The 22,726-nt window shown below is 43.3% G+C and overlaps 1 protein-coding gene across 1 annotated transcript; it reads left to right on the forward strand.

Annotated features, from left to right (window-relative positions):
• Positions 1-1,107: 1,107 nt before the first annotated feature.
• On the forward strand, positions 1,108-21,569 carry CPA2 (carboxypeptidase A2). The gene is given in 11 exon segments (XM_070506004.1): positions 1,108-1,172; positions 3,335-3,422; positions 4,085-4,219; positions 4,814-4,912; positions 6,636-6,745; positions 9,215-9,308; positions 10,633-10,743; positions 11,912-12,002; positions 13,799-13,998; positions 16,069-16,150; positions 21,382-21,569. Coding segments are annotated over 11 exon segments (1,263 nt in total).
• The last annotated feature ends 1,157 nt before the right edge of the window (positions 21,570-22,726 follow it).

Here is a 22,726-nt window from a genome sequence, read left to right on the forward strand (position 1 = left end):
AAAGATCACCTTTGTTTAGGAAAATCTTTGTTTAAAAAACAGAATATAGGATATGGTCTAATCTTTGTTTAAGAAAAATCTCTAAAATATAGAAGTTTGGAAAGATACACACCAAATAGTTTTCTTTGGGTGGAGGAATTATTGCTGATTAAATAAAACACTTCCTTTTTATCTGAACTTTCTATAACAAGTAATTTCATTGTCATAATCAGAAAGACGTTTTCATTTTGGGAAACAGCACAGAAACAGGGACATCAATTTGATATAAATGCAGATGGATCACTTCAGAAACAGTCCAAAATTGACTATTAAAAGGCCTTCTGTTTTGTTTAATATAGAGTGAGGACTGGAATGGGCCATATCTACAGGGAGATTCAGCAGATGTGGATGAAGTGATTGCAGTATTTCAGGGTAAACATTATAAAAATAAACAAATGGGCAAACTAATGGAATGTGATAGACAGGATGCCTGAGTAATTACTATAAATGCTGTGTCCTTTTTTTCGTCAGAGACCCAGAAAGGACTTTAACCTCTAGGTCTATTAATTTGGCTTCTATCACTGATCAGAGTTAGTGGCACTTTATGTTCCAAATCATAAATACATGATTTGCCCTTGGTATGCGCTAGCAATTTTGTTTTCTTTCCATCAAAGTTTGTTATCTCATTGTAGGAATGGAAAATGTACGGGCTGGTGATATCACACAGGTGGGTGTCTACAACCTGAAGAATGTGACATGCAGGTAGGAATTTTCCATGTGGGAATTCACTTGAGTTCTTTTTTTTTTTTTTTTTTTAAGATTTTATTTTTCTCCTTTTTCTCCCCAAAGCCCCCCGGTACATAGTTGTATATTTCGTTGTGGGTCCTTCTAGTTGTGGCATGTGGGATGCCTCCTCAGCGTGGTCTGATGAGCAGTGCCATGTCCGCGCCCAGGACTCGAACCAACGAAACACTGGGCCGCCTGCAGCGGAGCGCGCGCGAACTTAACCACTCGGCCACGGGGCCAGCCCCTCACTTGAGTTCTTAAATGGATCAGCCTCAGCCGTGGTTCCTACAAATAAAGTTCAGGAGTGACACTGAATTCTGGACTCTGGGAAGACCCTTGACCATGAGGTTGATCCTGTTTTTTGGTGCCCTTTTTGGGTATACCTACTGTCGACAGACATTTGTGGGGTAAGTTCCGTGTTCTGGTTCCTGTTTGAATTTTGCTTATCTGATTTACAGAGTCTCTCACTGGACCGTTGCAGGGTAAGGGATGTAACTGTTCAGCATTTTCAGAGAAGTTCTCTTAGATTTGGAGAGGGGATAGTGGGAATCATAGGAAGAAGTGATCAAAAAGAGAGATCAATGCCACGAAGGAAAAAATGAAAACTGAACACATATACTCTATTTCTCTCTGTCCTTAGCCATCTTCCCTTCCGACGATCAGAATGTAGGGATGGTAGACATCAGTGAAAATAAAGCTGTGTGGCTATTTGTCTCAGTCCATCTCAGTAAGCGTCTCAGTTACCCTCCCACCACCTCCTCCCTACCTTTCTGGGCTCCATCCTCCCTGTCAGCTCTTGTCCTCCCCATCTTTAGATCTAGTGCCATGCAGTGGAGCCTCATGAAGTGGGTGGACCAGGGCTGCAGATTTCAGCCCAACTTTAACTCTCACGGTTTTGTAGGATTCATCGTTGCTCCAAAGCAGTTTGGTTCCAAGATTCTATGAAGGGCATTAGGCAGCATTTCTTGAACAGTGTTCCAGGGAACTACAAAGTGGTCAAACAAATTTGTCCCCCAAAAAATGGGTGGTCAAATTTATTTACTGTGGTTCAAAAATTTTGGGAATCAGAGGGCTAAACAACTATAGGATTTCTAGGTGCTTTTACTAAATTAGTGTGCACTGTAAATCTACAAGAGGGGATCAAGATGGCTGCACCTACCCAATTTTTTGACCATCAAACTCCTCTCATCTTTCTTTCCTTCTTTACTTTTTGCTAAGCAACTCAAAGGGCTACTATTCCCAAGAACACACACTAGGAAATATTAGTGTCACATATTATTCTTATCCACGGCTTCCCGTTTTAAAGGAGGACTCCTGGGAGTTCACGCATTAACCAAAAGGCATGAGACTCAAATGGAAGATTTTTCAGATCTTCTGTGGCAGGTGGAAGCAGGAGAGCCTTGAAGATCTCACATACTTTCACTTATGTTTTCCACTAGAGATCACTGGAAATTGCACAGCTGGTTTCAGAAGACCCGGGTTTGGGTCTTTATACCAATCCCTTCCTCACTGCACACACGGGCAGGACAGTGACTTGGGAAGTGAGCCTACCTGGAGAAAAGGGATAGAGCAGGATCCTCTGTCACCAAGGAAAGGCTATAAGAACCCAGGTGTACTACCCAACTTTTTTCTAAGGATATGTGTTTGCTTGTTTTGTGACTTCTCTTTCCTGCCCAGGTGTCCTTGATACCCTATTTTTTTTTTTTTTTTGAGGAGGATTAGCCCTGAGCTAACTGCTGCCAATCCTCCTCTTTTTTCTGAGGAAGACTCGCCCTGACCTAACATTCATGCCCATCTTCCTCTACTTTGTATGTGGGATGCCTTCCACAGCATGGCTTGCCAATGGTGCCATGTCCGTACCTGGGATCCAAACCGGCGAACCCCGGGCTGCCGAAGAGGAACGTGCGCCCTTAACCGCTGTGCGACCGGGCCGGCCCCTCGATACCCTTTATTTCTCAGTGTGTGTGTGTGTGTGTGTGTGTGTGTGTGTGTGTGTGTGTGGAGAGAGAAAGGCACACCATGATTTTTCTGGGCCTCAATTCCCTAGCTGTATGCCAGGTTTGGGCCCTATGAATGGGGTTTGGAGATGGAACTCTGATATATTTCAGTTAACAACCATAGAAAAACATCCTAGGTCTACCCAGATGTGGATTCGATTTCTCTTACAAGTACTTACAAGCACCAAACTAATTATTCCTTTTTTTTTTTTTTACTTATTTCTGAAAAACAGGAACAGACAAGTTTTAAAAGCCAATGCTTTATGAGCAGCAGATGTTATTTGATAATCATTAACTAAAGAAAAGGTAACTCTAATGTCAAGCTTCCTGCTAGGAGCAGGTACACCTCTTAATTATGGAGATAACACTGCCTTGGGGGAAGTAAAGCCATTCTATCAACTGCTCTGTCTGGGGATGTGGGTCAGTATATTATTTATTAGTTTCTCCATTGTCAAAGAGATTATTGACTGCCGCATTAACCTCTTACATGCAAAGACTAACGAGCAGGAAGCAACAGGAAACACTGTCCAGGTTTTGCTTTTAAGGTCACGTATGTGGTTAATATTCTCTAGACACCAAATTCTTGAGATGATACCAAGGAATGAAGAACAAATAAAAAATCTGACGGAACTGGAGGCTGAAGAACATCTTCAGGGATCTGTCCCAGGGAGGGTTTCTGTCTCCCAGAGTGACTTCTCCACTGTTACACACAATGATTGAGATCTCTTATTTTGGACTGTATCTCATCTCCCTGACATAGTGTGGAATGCTAATTCATGGAGCTGGAATGCAGAAAACTTGTGCTCTAGTACCAACGATGTGACATTGGGCCAGTCACCTACCTTCCCTGTGTCTCATTTTCCCATTTAGTATAATAAGGATAAATATACCATTCTTCTATCTCACGGGTTTATTGTAAGAATGAAAAGAGAGATTGAATGTGAAAGTTACTTTGAGAAATCACTGAACACCTTTAATGCATTATTTTCCTCCTAAAATAATTTATAATATTAATAGTCTGTTATGAAATGAATTGGATCACTTGAATGCCAACTGTTAAAAACAAACTGCCATAATTTAAAATAATCTTTACCTTCTGCCAGTTTTAATATCTAACCATAGGGAGGGAAAACAAATAAGACATACCAATGCTCGGATATTTAAAAATTCTTCTTGCAATATCATAGGGACTCCACAATGGTTCCAGTCTGATGGGCTTGAGGTACAATAGATATGAATTGATTTCTGGAAATCTGTCTGCGCTGAGCTGTCCGTTTCCCTGGAATGACCCACTCATTGCTTTGACCTTTTATCCCTTTCAGCTTGACTTCTGAAAGTCACCCACCATCCCAGGGGAGATAGCCCATGTCCGAGTTCCCTTTTCCAGCATCCAGGCAGTCAAAAGTTTCTTGGAGTCCCAAGAAATGCCTTATTCTGTCACGATTGAAGATGTTCAGGTAATTTTCCCACAGACCCGTCCTTCCAGAGGCTTGCTGGTCAACATGAACTGAAGGTCCATCCTCTTTTACCTTTGGGGACCCTCTACCAGCGAAGGGACCTGTGGGCGTCACTAGAATCTTCCTGCCATCTCTGCAGAGAGGGTAGGGAGGCGCTGTCCCTCTCCCTTTTGCATTTGGCACAAGTGGGATACGGTAATAAAAAATTTAAGGGAAATGGCAAAAAGAGAGTCTCTGGCATGAAATATAACGTACAAACCAAAGGGTGTTAGTCAAAGTAGGTAAAAGTAAGATGTTATTATTTAGTTTTTTATTAGCAGTTACCTCAGGCCCTGGGCTCCCAGAAAGAAAGGATGAGCCATAAGACAATCAGAGGACTGACTGTCATGCTCTTTTTGCAGCATCTGCCTGGCCGGAAGTCCCGTTAATGTCCCATCCCCTTTCACAGTGCTGCCAGAATTAGGGAAAGGGATGACCCCAAAGCCTATGGGACTGCAAGAGGACCACTGGGGACTGGGGACCTATCATTTCCTTCACAATTGTAGATTCAAATGCATTGTAAACTAATCATAGATATAACTGGTTTTATCTGAGGCTCTCTTGGTCAAAGAGAATGAAGAAATGTTATTTAATCTTAAGACAAGAGAACGGAATGGTAACTTCAACTTTGAGGCTTATCATACCTTCAAAGAGGTAGGTGTTTCAAAATGAACATTAGAGAAATGGGCCATTCTCTCCTCTGATGACAAGGCCTATACTTCCACTTGGTGATTTAATGGAAATTATTCTCATATTATTTCCTAACTTCTCCAAGTTTCCCCAGGATTTCACAACCAGTATCAGTGTCACTGCCTCGAGGCAGGACCTCCCACCTGCTCATCCCAGCAGCCATCATGTTATTTGGAAGTGTCCAGGTGTGTCTTAAGTGAGCACACAAGCAGCCTGCCACACTCATGATCTCTGCTCAAGGCCCCCTTGCTGATTTCTGACCTGTGCTGCCCACAGAGCCATTTGTGAGCCGTGCTTCATGGAAGCCACTGATAATGAAACCAGGGGACACCTTGACACCTCTGACTTCTAGCCAAGGGTGGGGTCTCCCAACCTGCTGAGTGCTCTCAGACCTCATGGTAGTGAAGTCTTTGCTCTCTTTCCTGGGTTCTGTTGGTGTGAAGAATGCCCCCTTCCTCCAGCTGGGTCGCACGCTGCCATCTGGGCACCTGGGCAGTGCTGCATTTGCGTCTTCCTGACAGAGAGCTTTTCTTGGGGCCCACAGGGGTCCATCTGCACTAACTGATTCGGGGGTGGAGGCTGGACTGGAGAGGATTTGGGGTTTGGGGTGTTAAGGTGAGAGGTGGAAGAGAAGGAAAAGGCCAGAAAAGAGGTATCTGGTAGGAACTGATTCCCCTTATCAGCAATCCTAAAATGCAAAGAACTCTGAAAACGATCCCTCCCCCACCCCCCAATTTATTTGGTGGCAAAACCTGACCTGACCTAAACTCATTTAGGGGCAAAAATCTGACCTGAACCGAGTTGCTACTCATTTGTCTCACTGCCAGAATTATTAATGTATTCGAATATGGAGCAATGCCACATGTGTAATATACAATAAATGCTTCCTGCCTTTCTAAAATTACACACACAAAAAACCCTTAATTTTAAATATGTATGGCCCCTAAGGGTTTCAGATAAGGGACTGTAGACCAGTATAGAGGATGAGGGAGAAAAGGGAGCAAAGAAAATAAGATGCGCGCTCTCTCCTTTGCTGGGCCTCACAAATTGGTGTCTGCGTCCTAGGGAGAGCAAACGTTGGCAACGGCTGGAGAGGCTGTTTCATGCCGTTCACTCTCCAAGACACGCCCAGACATGCCTCAATCCCAGCAATGGACACAGCTTGGGTGCCCCAGCTGCACAGAATTTCGATCAGCCTTGCAAAAAAGAACCGGAGTAGCTGCCGATGGAAGTGCATCTGAGGCAGCCCCCGGCCTGAACTAGCCCTGCTGCGTTTTGTAGCGTCTGCCTCTAAATCCACTTTTTTTTTTTTTTTTTGGTGTCACTACCCCTTGTATTCCTTTGCTAGTGAGGGCGAGCAGCTTTCTAGCTGGGGAAGTTCCACCTTAGAGCAGCACTGAGGGAAGCCACAGGCAAGCCAGAGAAGTGCCATTTTGTTTTAAGCACAAAACTGGAAAGAGCAGGCTGCACTGATGCAAAATGGCTTCCCCTTTTCCAGCCCCTGCAGATGCCCAGTGACTCATCGTCTCTCAGCTTTCATTCAAACGTCCCCAATCGTGCAGCATCTGCCACACGGGCCTCTCCACTTTGTCCTGAGGGAATGGAAATGGAGGAGAAAGAAAGTCACTAATGGATGCATCAGATTATTCATTTGCAGATGTCTATTTATTCTTTGTAAACATTTCAGATTTCCGAAGAATTGGATAACCTCGTTGCTGAGCACCCTGGTCTACTGAGCAAAGTGAATATTGGCTATTCTTTCGAAAAGCGGCCCCTGAGCGTGCTCAAGATACACAGGTGCAGCTGTTGTTTTTCCTCCCGATGCTTCTAGAATCCCGCGCCTCCCAGGCGGGCCGTCAGTCCCGGCTCTGCGTGAAGAGCGAGTCCTTTTTTCCCCCTTCCTAACCGGTCTTTGCTGGTTTTCACCATCCACCTCCCCACAGCCCCCCCGCCCCTTTCTTGTTCTTTTTCTCTTTCCTGCGCAATCTGACGCAGGTCTGCAGAAGTGAATTAATACTCTCATCTTGATAGATTCGCTCTCAGGGAACCGGATGCGAACGCGCCAATGGGAACAGAGGAAGGGGGAGGTGGTGCCGACCCCAGAGTTGGGGGACGAGGGGGGAGGTGTTCTGTAATTAATCAAGGTAGAAGTTCTCTTTTTCTTCCTCTTTTTTTTTTAAACAAGAGAATAATAATAATAATAATAAAAGCTCCAAGTACTTGCCTGAGCTTCACTTAAAAAAAGAAGAGTTCCCGCAGTGTGAAGGAGGAAGCCGGGCAACTAAATTAAACCGCAAAGGCAAATGCCCAGAAAGGCAGGCAGTTTTTAGGTGCTCGCTGAAAAAGGTTAGGGTTTTATTTCAACCGGTAATGTCTAACAGTCGTAGTGCTGATAATTTCAAGCTTTTTCACCTTGCTCTGAAAAAAAAAGAGTGAAAATTATTTCCTCAGATTTCCTAGAAAGAGTTTAAGAAAAAAAAAAAAAAGAAGGAGCGATAATGTCACAACTCCCTGCTAAATTTGGAAACGTTATGGCTGAGAACCAGCAGACTCACTGGGACAGATGGAGTTCTCCAGAGCGTTTTTCCCAAAGCAGGCCTGAGAGGAGTGGTTTGCCTGCTTTATGACACTAGGGTACATTTGCTAATATTTACTACCTTGTCTTTCTTTTTTTGTTTTTTAAAAAAATTTCCTCTTCCCTGTTTCTCCTACAACTGGGTCAGGAAACCCCAGATTCTCCTCCCCCTTGGATTTTCCTGGCCTTCCCTCCTCTAGGGTGGTTCTGTGGTTGAGAATGTTATGTGTTTTTGAAAGATCCCTGCTTTTTACATTTGAGCTTTTTGGAGGAAAAGGCATGAAACGTTTTCAACTAAAACTTTCAAAATCCTGTGAAATGTAGTTTTGAGCAAGGAGTTGCATTTCTCATTTACCTTATCCGCTATGTTTAGAATGCTGCACAGAGATAGAAGTTGATGGTGCAAAAATAATCCTTTCCTCCCCATTTACTGATCCAATTGGCAAAGCCAATGTTCCAAATAAAACTGAGTCACTTAGATCATAAATTTTTTTTTAGGTATGCTTTTTTTTTTTTTTTTGATGAGAAAATTTGGCCCTCAGCTAACATCTGTTGCCAATCTTCCTTTTTTTTTTTCTTTCCCCTTTCCTCCCCAAAGCCTTAGTACACAGTTGTCTATCCTAGTTGTAGGTCATTCTGGCTCTTCTATGTGGGACACTGCCACAGCATGGCTTGATGAGCTGTGTGTAGGTCTGCACCCAGAATCTGAACCATCCAAACCTGGGCCACCGAAGCAGAGCACACTAAGTTAATCACTTGGCCAGGGGGCTGGCCCCAGATCATAAAATTTAAACTCTGGAGAGCACTTCCAGAGCCTCATCCTTTTTTATGAAGGACTCAAAATGTTATCACAAGCATTTTTTATTGCAAAAATAAGACAATCATTGCACAAAATTGGAAAAAGAAACTGAAAAAGAAAGAAAAAGGAAAAACATCTCTGTAATTCTAATTCCACAATTTGTTGTATATCTATTTCTTTCTCTCTTCTTTTCTCTCTTCCTCCCCCTCTACCTTTTTTTCGTATGTTTGTGTGTATGTACATATATATACACACACACACGGACTAGCCTTTTTATTTATTTATTTGAGGAAGATTAGCCCTGAGCTAACATCTGCCGCCAATCCTCCTCTTTTTGCTGAGGAAGACTGGCCCTCAGCTAACATCTGTGCCCATCTTCCTCTAGTTTATATGTGGGACGCCTGCCATAGCATGGCGTGCCAAGTGGTGCCATATCTCCACCCGGGATCCAAACCTCGAACCCCAGGCTGCTGAAGTGGAACGTGCTCACTTAACCGATGCGCCACTGGGCTGGCCCCCCGACTAGCCTTTTTAAAAAATTAAAATGGCATCATACTATTCTGTAACCTGTTTTTAGAAATTTACAGCATATGATAAACTTATTTTCACTTTTTTACATTATCCACAACAAGTTTTTACCAACTTCAAAGGAGAAAAAGTCTATATCCCTCTTGGTAGCCTGCATTTAAGCTTACATTAAAAGAAGGGACGAAAAACGTCACATTAAATGAGAAGAGTTAATCAACGGCATCACTGTCTATACCTCCTCCTTCTCTCTCAATCACATCAAGTACAGAAAAAGGGACAGATAAGACTCCCCCACTAAAGAGAGGGGAGGAGGGTCCCGCAGCAGTGGAGCCAATCCCATTTCCATGCTTGTTTTGCAGTTCAGCACCGGAGGACACAAGCGGGCCTTCTGGATAAATGCCAGAATCCATGGTCGAGAGTGGATTACTCAAGCTACTGCATTGTGGACAGCAAATCAGGTCATTTTGGCTAAAATTCCTCAATTATTTTGTCTTTCTGGGGTCAGGTCACACCTAAGAACAGTCCACGTGGTCCTAACGACTGACACTGTCAGCCCGAGACCTTCTCTTGGCACACAGGCAGGAAACGGACCCATTCAACCTTTTTCTGGTATTGCCCCACCCAGCATCCTGGCACTCTCCCCCAGGCCAGCCACTGTGTGCTCTGTTAAAAGACACAGTGAGCTAGAAGAAATTGAGCGGGTGGCAAGTTTGGACCCTGGGAGACAGATTTCAACATAAGAACAGACTAGAGAAAAATTGCTTTGGAGCCTGAAACTCTGAGGGCTAGAAATCTATAAAAATCTGTAAAATCTTGAAGGAGGCTCAGATGGAAAATATAAACAGGTGCTAGAAGAGCTTACTTTAACCTACAGATCCAAAGTGGAATTAGTTAAGGGTTTTGGGTTGTTCTGAAAATTTTCCAAATCTGATTTGCAAGTCGGGGTGAAGCAATACCTCTCTTCCACATGTTTGTTGGAATTAAAGTCAGGACACTGGGCTGGGTGTGACCTAGTGTGGTATTTCTTAAGTAATTCAAAAATGACACGCTATAAATCAGAATGTTAATTCATGAGCAAAGGAAATCAATCCACATCAGATCATTCAAGCATATGCAGCCACGTGCATACCAACTGATACATTTTTCCGTTCAATTAAAATGCGGTTACCTTTAGGGTATTATGAAATGGATATTTAACAGTTGAATAATAATGCCTTAGGATGGCTGAGCACAGGAAATGAATAAATTTTAATCCACCAGAAACTTCAACTCTACTGCAATTGATCACAAGTAGAAATTTAATTTCCCAAATGGAGTTTAACTGGTTCTCTGTATCTTTAGAAAAGTCTCTGAGTATTTAAGTAATCGGATGTTGGTCATGACTACTTTTGGAGAGCTAGCCTGTGTGGTGATTAAGGAAAACTGAAAAAATTTCTTTGGTTCATAGATGCGTGTAAGCCACATATGTCATTGCCCACCATTGCAAAATGCCTGACCAGAATTAATAAAAAGATTTCTCCTTTTTAGAGGGAAGGGATAAGTGATATCTGTTTTTTAAAAAGATATAAGTAAATTATTCTGACTGGAAATAAGGTGTAGACCCTGGCATCTTCAACCCATTAACACTGCGGGAGATGGGACAGTAGTCCTCGGAGACTCTCACTGACCCCCAGGGATACCTGGTTCATGTTTAGAAAAAACATATTGCCTTAAGATTCTATCCCCTGTTCCCCAGTGAAAGGGGACTGTGAACTTGACATATATGTTGTTGTCTCTGCTCAGATTGCCTCTGATTATGGAAATGATCCATCTCTTACTTCCATTTTGGACGCAGTGGATATCTTCCTGCTGCCGGTCGCAAACCCTGATGGATATGTGTTCTCTCAAACCAAAGTAAGCCTGGACTTTTTCTTTTCTTCAACAAGAATCTAAGAAGATGTGTGGGAACTTCAAAAACAAAATAAAATAGATCTTTCTGTTCTTGATTCACCCTATACAGAATGCCTAATCTCTCAGTAGCAGCCCTGAATTGAGGCATATAGTGGAGTTTATAATCACTTCTTGTTCCAACACAAGATGTCTGTATCTATTGCCTCGGTCAGAGCCCATTTCCGCTGTTAGGCTGGGCTATTAGAGCTCAATGTTCGCCATCAGTTACCTAGGAGATTTGTTCCAATTATCTCCGTGTTTATGTGGTAGGATTGATAGAAAAGAGGAGGTGGATGTTACCTGCTGGCAATTAGATTGTGGTAGGATTTAGGTAGGCAGTACATTGCATCTAGCATTTTACTTACAACCTGTAGAAGAAATCCTCTGTCATATTACTAAAAGGAGCGATGTCGGGTTTTTTCTTTAAAATTTCACCACGAAACACTATTGTGGCAACTGTGACCCCATGTAGATTCAAAATGAATCAGAGCATCAAGTTTATTTTTGGAGACAGCTGACTATGATAGTGTTTTTCAACGTGTGTTCAAAAGGAACTCGTACAAATACTAGTACTCATCTTGTGAGGTACCCTATGAATAAAGGGTTCCGTGATCAAGTTTGGGAAATATCAAACCATACAATAAAAAGGAATACAAATCACTGCATTCCTTTCTTGGAGGTTCATAAAAAAACATTAAAGCGTTAAAAAACTCTTAGAAGTTCTGAAGTAAATTAGCCAATTTAGCCCTATATTTTCCCCAAATTTTCTATCACAGAACCGTTGCTCTCTCCCCACTTTTCTTTTGTTTTTGTTTTTTATTGTTGTTTTTGTTTTTTTTGTTGTCAACGTTTAACAGAACTGGTGTTCTAAGGAACACAGTTTGGCAGGTATTCATATGAGGAGAGGGTTGAATATCTACCTCTGGCCCCGGTGAGACAACCATAAAGCTCCAAACAGAACCCCACATAAGGACTCTTCGACACCTCTGCGGGCAAGGGAAATTAGTGCAATTCCGAAGGGGCCTTCCTGGGAGAGAGCAAGGGAAATTAACAGAATTCTAAAGGGACCCTCTCATCAGCCTGAATAACCATCTTTCTTTTTTCTATGTTCTCTCTTATTTGAATTTTAAAGAATCGTATGTGGTAGAAGACCTGGTCCTAGATACCTGACAGAGACTGTGTTGGTGTCGATCTTAACCGGAACTGGGACGCACATTTTGGAGGTGACTGCGGACACTTGCCCCTGAGATGCTCAGATGTTGTCTGGCCAACTAGCTATTTTGCATGGCTCTGCTGCGGTGCTGTCAGCCTGCTAAGCCCATTCAGGATTGAAGCCATTTAAAAACCCATTTGAAAAACACTTAACTAAATTCCCTTCACAGGCGCGCAGTGCTGTCACAGAGCTCTGAACAGCATTTAATATATTTTGTCTCACATCTTGGTTTTCCCACAGGCTGTAACCCAGCTCGGCTTCTGAGCTTCCAGAGCAAGATTGCCTGCAATGGAGGGAGGCCTCAGGAAGCCCTGAACTAACCACTAGAGGGGGTTAGGATCTATTCAGAGAAGAAGCATTACATCATCTATGGATGCTTCGAGAAAGAAAACTAAAAAGAAGTACAAATAGGATTAAGAAACTGATTTTCAAAATAGAGTCAAAGAGAAAATATTAGCTTGCTACTCTGGCTTTGTTGACTTAGAGCTCTAATTTTTCAGAGTCAGTAGCAGGCTGGTTGGGGGGGCTCCTTAATACTTTCAGGCACCAGTTAAAACCTCGTATGTTTCTCTAATCACAGAATTGGAATTTGTTTGTTTTTTTCCTCATTAGGTGTGATAACAGTGAGGTTAGAAGCTGTCTTTTTCACTGTAGTATTCCTAACACCCCGCACAGTATCTGGAACGTAGAAGGTAATCACTAAATATTTGTAAGACAAATGAATTAATGAGAGTTATTGAGTCAAGAAAGGACACACTTGGGAATTGTGATAAGATATGGATGAGTGGCAACTTCATTCATCCCTTTTACAATAATTTTTTTTTTTAGTGTAGGGAAAAAAAATTAAAGTATCAGATCCAAAATATTGAACAATGCCCAGCAATTCTACGTCAGTTTTTTTCCTGAAATATTGTTCTTATTAAATAATCTTAAAATAAGGTGACAGGTTGTATTTAGACTTTGTATATATCATTTAGAGACCCTGGGGGGAGGGTCCAATGTCCCAGCTGTCCCCTCAGAGTTCCTTCAGCATTCACATCCCTGGTCAGGCCACTGAAGAACCAACTCAGTGGTCATGAGTAATTCTAGTTGCTATGAAAATAAAGGCCAAAGATGTCCTTATTGTCAAACGTAGTTGTGATTTTCTCACTGCAGAAAGGGTGTCAGAGGTTCCTTGCATTTGTAGCTTTGTGGCTTAGAAGTACAGATGCATAGAGTCTTCTACTCTTGGGCTCTAAGAATTGGAAGAGATCCCAGAAAATAAGCTTGCTCAACTCCCACCCAATGCAGGAATTCCATCTATAATATTAAATCTAGCTTTTCTTCCAATATCTCCCACAGAGAGGAGATGATCTAATTTGATAGCTCTTTCTGCCATATAGAGGAACCATACTTAGTTATTTATTTTTTTGGTGAAGAAGATAGCCACTGAGCTAACATCTGTGCCAGTCTTCCTCTACTTTGTATGTGGGGTGCCACTGCAGCATGGCTTGATGAGCCGTATGTAGGTCCACACCTGGGATCTGAACCTGTGAACCCAGGGCTGCTGAAGCAGAGTGCATGAACTTAACCACTATACCACCAGACTGGTCCCCCGAGGAACCATATTTTTAAAGAAGAGAGATGTGACCAGAATCACTGCAGTTGGGCTTTCCAACTATGCCCTTAAATAATGACTCCATCTAACACAGTGACAATCTTGCTCTGATTTCCAGAGGGGGAACTTAGTGATGTACTGTAACCGCCCCCATACAGTGTCTTCTTAAAGCTCCCTGTTCTCTCTGGGGTTCTTCTGCCTCCCATCAGGACCTGGAGCCAGCAATGACCCCTGCTCTCATGGATACCACGGACCCAGTGCCAACTCTGAAGTTGAAGTGAAATCCATAGTGGATCTCATCAAGAGGCATGGAAACTTCAAGGCCTTCATTACCCTCCACAGCTATTCCCAGCTGCTGGTGTTCCCCTATGGGTATACATGTAGCAGGCCAGATAACTTTAATGAGCTGGTGAGTTTCTGAAACTTCGTTTTAGCTCAGCCACAGCATCCATTGTGTGGACAAGAAAGTTTCAGTCATAAAGTTAGGTACTGAGATGTTATGTACTAGTGACAGTTTACAAAGATGAATGAGACATAGTACGTCCATCCACGGGAAAGACTGTGATTCAGGCAAATGTTTGAAAGACGGGTTATGGACTTTCCTAAATTGTTTCCTTCGGAAACAGAATTCATGAAATTATTATTGCCCTAATCTACATGAGCAGGACCTTGATTCGACCATAAATTCCCTGGCTCTGCTTTCTGTTGCTTAGGAAATAACCACTTGGATTTGGACCTGAGGCTCTTGGTTCTGTAGTCAGATGCTCTATGCTAAGCAATGCTGTCTCCCAGCTCCTTACCTGATACCCTCCTGGTGCCTTCAGCTCTACGAGCTTCTGTCACGATGCACTCGTGTACGATGTTGGGTGTGAAACACTCACTTCCTTGACTTGATACCTTCCATCATCTTTCCTGTTTTAGGACTAAGCAAACTGGTGGCAGCCTTAAGTCAGACGGTGACATCTCAGGGGGCTGCTTACAATTGAACAAGAGCTATCCCAGCTGAAAGGAATGTGCATTTATTTCCAACTTGGCTTTTAGGCTTTGTTTTTAAGACCCATATGTTAGAGATAAGCCTTGAGATGGGACCTTTCAGTCAGTTTACTTTCAAATAGATGGTTTTCAGCAGCCCCTAGCAGAAATGGAATAGATTATTCCAATGCAGGTGTATCTTGCACCTTAGCAGTCGGATTTTAGCCCTGTAAGGCAGTTTCCAGGGTTTTGTTGGTGAGTCTTACCTCTCAAGGTCGAATTGGGGGAGAAAGAATGGCAGGGTTGAAAGAACCTAACAGGTACTTTTAGAAGGCTAGCTAACCTTCAATTATGTACTCTGGTGCTCAGATCTCTGCCAGGTAGTCATCCAACCTATGATGGGACAGCTTCTTGCCTCCAAGGGAGCCTATTCCATGTTGGGGCAGATTTGACTTGTTTGAGTTCTTCCTTATAGAGAGTGAGAACTTTCTCCTATGGTTTTTACCGACCAGTTCCGGTTTATTGTCTTACTTCATAGAGCAAGTTTATTTCCCTTTGAGAGGGAAAATCCATTAATTACTTGAAGACCAGTACCCTGCTTCTCCTAGGTTTTTCCTTGTCCCCACTAAACGCCCCCAGTTCCTTCAAGCACTCGTAATATGGTCCCAAGTTCCCTTACCATTCTGGTTGTTGCTCTTTTCTGAACACGCTTTGGTTTGTCCATGTTCTTCAAGGGGAGCTCCCAGAATGAATGTAAAACTTGTGTTGGCGGGTTAACCAGCCCAGAGCAGAGCGTGACCATAACTGCCCTCATCCAGACTGTGCACTTCTGCTTATGCAGTTGAGGGTCACATTAGTTTTTTGGCAGTCGCACCGTGCCGTTGACTCATGTTGGGCTCATTGACAACTGAAACCCCCAGGCTCTCTGAGGATTCCAGCGAGCCAGGTTTCCCCCATCTGGTAATTGTACAGTTGTTTTCCTGGACCCAAGTTCAAGACCTTACATTTATCCCTAGCAAGGACAGTAAAGCCTCAATCAGTCAAAATTGGAACCCTCAAATAATGGAAAATATTTTGCTGAGCTCTACTTCTTGGAAAAAGAGACAATCATAGGGAAATAAGCCAATGTAGGGATCCAGTAAAAAAAAAATCAATTTCCCGGGTACATCCTGGGGTCAGTACACATTCTCTTTAGCCCCTTACTCCTACCTTATTTCCATCCACACCCCTGAACAAGGAGAGCTGGTGGCAAAATAATGACCCTGGTGTATTTATTGCAAATACCTGCATGGTCAAATAAACAGTAAGGGTCTTCCTGTTGTATTTTCAAAGCCAACAGAAGTGAACTTGTGCTTACTTCTCAGTGAAAATGGTTAAAACAAGAAGGGTGTTGTGCTCAAGCCTCAACTAACCAGAGAGTCCGGTTAATCAGACTGTGTCATTCTATACCTGTTCTCCTAAGAGACAAATGTTATCCATCCACCTTTCGTTGGTTCTCTCATTCTAGAATGAAGTGGCCCCAAAGGCTGCCCATCTTTGAGAAGCCTGAATGGCACCGTATAAAGTGGGACCTATGTGCTCAATTGTCTGTAAGTATCCGATGTGTTTTTACAAATGACCCACTAAGATGACAGGCACCATGTGACTTTGGGCCAAAGCCTTTAAGTGCCCTGATGTGAAAGGCATGGAACCTTCACACAGGGAACCCAGCCATAACCAGATCCCCTCAGTAAGGCTGAGTATCCTCCATGAGATACCTACCATGTGATATCTAGAGCAAAGAATTTCCTAAAGATTTGTATTGTGTTCTCTCCCCCTGCTTGTCCGGATCCTTATGGTCACTTTCATTATGTGGAATTTCTTTGCCTGAGAATGGGCCTTTATCAAGATCTGGTCCTCAGTCAGGCACTTTTATTAATTTCCCCTTTCCTAGCTAAGGATGGCTCTCACTCTGAGTAATCCCATGGACTGTGCATGGGGACAGAATGGATGCGACTCTTTAAGAGGACCCAGATGACTCAGTGGATAGACTCTTTTGCAGTCACTTCTCCGTGCAGAGTTTGGGGGAGACAAAGAGGAAGACAGATCAGGAATACTGACAGTGTCAGGAATAAGTCTGGGTAGTCTGCTGTCAGACTTTCTGAGACTCCCCTCTCCCACAGTGGATAGGGATGAAAAGAAGAAATGACTTCAGTGCTGTGGGAAATCCTGGTGCACCTTCATGCAGATTCTGAGTCCCTCAGAGGAATCCCCTCACTTTATGGACAAAGCCAGAAACTGCCCAGGATCCCTAGTGTTCCATGCCTGACGATCCTTTGGAAACAAATGCCTCTTATAGGCAGCCACTCTGTCCAGCACACTTTTATTAAGCATCTACTATGTGCTGATCATTATGCCAAGTACTGGAGACATAATGAATTCCACAGAGAACTCACAGTTTAATATGGAAGAAGAAGAGAAAGACAAATGAATGCTGGTATGATATGTGCAGTGGTATAGAAGTATTAGAAAGTTGGGGGGATTTGACAGTGGCAGAGTCAGGAAAAGCTTCATATAGGAGAAGGGTGAGATTTTGAAGGCTGACCACCAGAAAGCTAGAGAAGGGGAAAATAGGGCATTCTGGTTAGTTAACAGCACATGCAAAGACCTAGGAATATGAAACTACATGATGGGCTCTGGGAACTTCAAGGAGGTTTTGGACTACTGGAATGAAAACGGTAAGAAGGGGAGTGGGGGAGTTCAGGTTTTTATGTGCCACGTTAGGGAGTTTGGATTTTAACCCAAAGGATTCTGGAAGCCACTGGAGAGTGTTCGGCAGAGCAGTGAGTACATCGAGGCATACGGTATTTTAGATAAAACGCATTAGCAGGATGGAGTGATGATGGACTGGAAGTAGGAACATCCCACAGGAAGAGAAGGAAGAGTTCAGGTGAGAGATGATGGCCCAAACTAGAGCAGTGCCAATGAGGATGGAAGTGAGGCATCTCAGAGGTAAAACCAAAAGCCTTTTGTCATTTATTGGATGTAAAGAGTTTCTTCCTGTGGGTCATTGAATGGTGCCATTAACTGAGGGAGCAATCCAGGAAGGTGAAAGAGGGGTGGGGCTGAAAAATAATCAGTTCAGTTCTGGACATAGTGAGGTTGAGATAATTGGTGTGTGTTCAAGTGGAGATGTCCTACAGGCTTTGGGCTACATGGCCCTGGGGTTCTGTGGAGAGAGGTATTAGGGGTAGTTGACACAGAGAGGGTGGTTGAAACAGGAGATCAAAAAGAGCATTTGGAGTGGGAAGAGCCCTGGTGGAGGAGGGGAGCAAGATGTTAGACAACAGAAGGGGTTAGCAGTGAGGGAGGGACACACAGCAGGCCTAGGCAGAGAGGCCGAGAACCCTACATTTCAGAAACCAGGGAAGGAGCAATTGTTGAAAAGGAGGCAGTGGTTGACAATCACAAGAAGGCCACAAAGAGGTCAAATATGACATTTAGCATTGGATTTTCATCACTAGCTTACTGGTGACCTTAACCAGAGCAGTTTCCGAAGAGCGGTAAGAGTAACTGGGGAGTATATGGAACGAAGGAGAGGGGAAGTTGGGTGAGTGGACTGCTCTTTGTAGGAGCCTGGATGAGAAGGAAGGAGAGAGAGGAAGGGAGGGTTTTGTTTTTGAGATAATGGACTTATTTACTGATTGTAGGAAAAGGACCAATAGAGAGGGAGAGGTGGAAGGTGCAGGAGAGAGAAGAAATGAGCAAGGCAGTACTGATCCAGAGTAGGGGAGAAGAGTGGCAAAAAGGGGACAAGCAGAGGTGGGCAGATTAGGCCTGGCCGAGAGGAGTGAGTCTGCACACATGCTGCAGGCACTGATGTGGGTGCATCTGTAGGAGGGTGGTGGCGGGAATCTGAGGGAGTGCACACAGATAAAAACATGTCAGCCATGTTTTTCTTTGGAGAGGAAAGGAGTAATAGTTTACTCACCATGTCTAGAACACAATGGAAATCCAGAAACTCTGATCTGGTAATATTTCAAATCACGAAAGTTTCTTTTTTTCCAGATTATGGGATTTTTTTTCTTTTCTCTTTTCCTATTACGATGCATTTTAAAAACTTTATAGAAAAAAGAATTCAATAATCATATTTTATTATCAGTTTCAAGTTCATTCATGATTTTGTTAATGAACACAAATATATTTACCTAGTTATAATCAATGTCTTTGTTCTTTCTTGTGTCCAGCTTTTTTCAGTTAACATCATTTCATGTGTAGTTTTACGTGTTTCCACTCTTGGTGTTTGTTGTTCCATTATATTGCTATATCCCAGTTATTGGGCCTTTGGATTAGTTCAGCTTTTTGCTAAATAGTGCTGCTATGAACATGTTGGTACAAACTCCTTTTTCTTTTAGATGATCTCTTTGGTGGATGTTCCCAAGTCCAGATTACTAAGTAAAATGGAATCAACAGCTTTGGAGCTTTTGTTACGTATCTTTTAGGCTAGTCTCAGGGAAGACTGATCTGCTTATGGTTTCACAGGATCGTCCCCCGCTTTGTTGGGGGAACGTCCAGGGCAGAGGGCCCTTTGAGTGGTGGTGATGGGGAGGAAAGCCATAATGGCCACTTAAGGCTGAGGAATGCCTATGTCCTCTGGTTGGCAGCCTCTGCATGGAGGCTGGAGTTCAGATTGTCAACAGAATGGCATCATTTGCTCCTGAGACCCCTACATGGGGTCTCAACCATTTTATTAGAGGAATCTAGTTTTTCACTCTCTTTATCTGAGGAGACCTTGGAAGGCTAAGGTTTAGTATGCTTTTCTTGATAAGATCACAGATATTGAAGATATTTCTAATAAGCTAATATCAGGCAAGTATAGCGTTTGCTGTCTAATATTTTGGAACCTGACCATTAATGGTCAAGCAAGTTCTGGCTGCATCTCTGCCCAGAGCTGACTCTGTTATCCTTGATCCTGGCCTCATTCCAGCATGGACAAGCACTGCCTCTAAAAGCTAGTCACAATTAAGTACTTTTTGTCTCCTGCCCGAGATTGGTATGCAGCTGTGGGCTGAACACCTGCTTCACTCCACCCGAGAGGTGGCTGGACTTCTGTGCTGGGTGAGACATTTCCTGGGCAGTTTCTCATCTGGAAAGGGCTATGAGGAGCTGCACTACAATAGGTGGTTGGTCCAGGAGAAGTTGTTACGTGAGTTCTCAGAGAGGTGTAGGGGGAAAAACACAGACCTTGGGGACAGAGGCCTGGGTTTGAGTTACAGCTCTGCCACTTTGGAACCAAGTAACCTTGGGCAGGTCACTCATCCTCCCTTGATTTCTTCGTCTGTGAATTGGGTTGTCCAGAGGCTCAGAAGATAAAATGTAGAATGAAAGTGTTAGTAACTCTAAGGCACTTGTAAATGTTGCTCATTAGTTTCCTAGTGAACTACTCTCCTCCAGATGCCTCTGATCCTTAATGTGGTCCAGCTCTTTGATAGGATCCTATCATGTGTTGATAATGATAGGTATAATCACAACTGACACATTTTGAATGTCTGTTCTACATTCATTATCCCAGTTCCTTCGCTTAACCTCTCTGAACCTCAGTTTTCTCATCTGTAAAATGGGAATAATACTAGTATCTACCTCATGACCCAGGTGGGGATTAAATGAACCAATTTAGCATACAGCCTAATACATTTAGTAAGCACTCAACAAATATTGGAATCATAAACATTATATTATCCTATTTAATTCTCAGTACTCTATGAAATAAGTAGTAGTATTATCCCTATTAGGTGGATGAAGCATTTGGACTCAGAGAGGTAAGCGACCTGCCTTAGGTCACCTAGCTAATGATCTGCAGAACCAGGATTCAATCTGAAGTATTCTGTCTACTATGGACCTCTTAGTGGATCGGCTGTGTTGCGTAGCCACACCAAAGGTATAACTTAGTAATTTTGGTACTCGGGAAGATTCAGTTTAAGTCAGCAACCGTTTGGTGTTTGTTATTTACTGGGCACTGCCCTAGTGCTGTGGGCGAAGGCAAAGACACAAGTCACAGGAGTTCGTGGTGTTAACTCACAGTATTAACCACTAGTCTGATTCCTCCCTGGTACGGCTTCCCTGGTCTTCCCCTTTGCACAACTCCGTTCTTAGGAACTAGGTGACATCCATCTCTGCCCATCTGACCACTACCTGACCTCCCTGGGAGGGGCCTCAGAGCTGGTCCATTGCTCAGCTCTTCTGAGTCATGATTGCCTGCAAGTCTTTGTAGGCTAATGCTTCTTTCTTTCATCATCTGTCACGTCAGTGGCCACACGTTATACAGGTGCACATTACTCTGTTGGTTTAACCCAACACATACAGGTGCTGGGCATGTTATTTGACATCAGAACAAAGCCTGCTCCACACTTAGCTGAAAGTTCCCTGAGGGCAGGGACCAAATCTTTTACTCTGTTTGTAATCCTTCCTCTCCCACTAGAGAAAACAATGTCTACGTCTAGCCCTTGTCTAAAGAAGGAAGTGATGTGGCCTCCCTAAGGTGTAGAAGATGGCAATTAGGAGATCAGGCAGGATTCCAAATGGATGAGTGAAGCCAGAGGCTCCTAAGGACGCCAAAGGAAGGCAAGCTTAGTGTCCATTTGAATAACACCTTTTGCTTTTCACATTAATCTGCATTTTTTCATACGCACAACGCCCTACTAAGCTGTCCCTGCTCTCAAGGTCCATGCAGATATGGGCCTGACTTACCTTTGATAATGGTGGAACTTAATCTAGAGGTCCTATAGCTGTGAGGGGCCAGTGGGAATAGCATAACCAGACTTTTTTCACTTTTATCCTTCAGACCAAGCCAGTGGAGGAAGCATCGACTGGGCCTGTGACTTTGGCATCAAATACTCATTTGCCTTTGAACTGAGAGACACGGGTTGCTATGGCTTCCTCCTGCCTGCCGATCAGATCTTGCCCACAGCCAAAGAAACCTGGCTTGGTTTGAAGACAATCCTGGAGCATGTGCGAGACCACCCCTATTAGGGCTCTGAGAAAGAAATACCATTAAAAGCTATTTTGTTTGAAGCAAAGTTGGGTTGTGATTATTACTTTTTCGAATTTTGATCTAGGAGCATTATGTCTTCAATTTATGCTGCCCTAAAAACGGCAAGCCACTGAGGTGTACCCCTTCATCGTTTTTTAAATCCATCCTGAGCAAAATGCTCCCAACAGTCTTTAAAATTTATTTTTTAAAATTATAGTAAAATACACATATCATAGAATTTAATGTTTTAACTTTTTAAAAATTTTATTTATTTTTTATTTTATTTTATGTTTTTGGAGGAAGATTAGCCCTGAGCTAACATCTGCTGCCAATCCTCCTCTTTTTGCTGAGGAAGACTGGCCCAGAGCTAACATCCGTGATCATCTTCCTCTACTTTATATGTGGGATGCCTACCACAGCATGGCCTTCTGAGTGGTGCCATGTCCGCACCCGGGATCCGAACTGGCAAACCCCGGGCTGCCGAAGCGGAACGTGCAAACTTAACTGCTGGGCCACTGGGCTGGCCCCTTAACTTTTTTTTTTTTTAAAGATGGGTACCTGAGCTAACATCTGTTGCCAATCTTCTTTTTTCTTTTTTTCCTTCTTCTCTCCAAAGCCCCCCAATACATAGGTGTGTCTTCTAGTCATAGATCCTTCTGGCTCCGCTGTGTGGGATGCTGCCTCAGCGTGGCCTGGTGAGCAGTGCCATGTCCTTGCCTAGGATCTGAACTGGTGAAATCCTGGGCCGCCAAAGCAGAGTGCGCAAACTTAACCACTCGGCCACAGGGCAGGCCCCCATTTTAACTATTTTTAAGTGTATAATTCAGTGGCTTTAAGTACTTTCACAGTGCTGTGCAATCATCACCACCATCCATCTCCAGAACTTTTTCTTCATCCCAAACTGAAGCTCTGTACCCATTAAGCAATAACTCCCCATACTCCTTCAATCCAGCCCCTGGTAGCCTCTATGCTGCTTTCTGCCTCTATGCATTTGCCTGTTCTAGGTGCCACGTACAAATGGAATCAAATAGTACTTGTCCTTTTGTGACTGACTTATTTTATTTAGCATGATGTTTTCAAGGTTCATCCGTGTTGTGGCATGTGTCAGCTCCTTCACCTTAGTAGAATAGCATTTAGAGATGGTAGTGGACTTCTG

This window comes from Equus asinus, chromosome 1, assembly GCF_041296235.1.
Source record: "Equus asinus isolate D_3611 breed Donkey chromosome 1, EquAss-T2T_v2, whole genome shotgun sequence".
Lineage (NCBI taxonomy): Eukaryota > Metazoa > Chordata > Mammalia > Perissodactyla > Equidae > Equus > Equus asinus.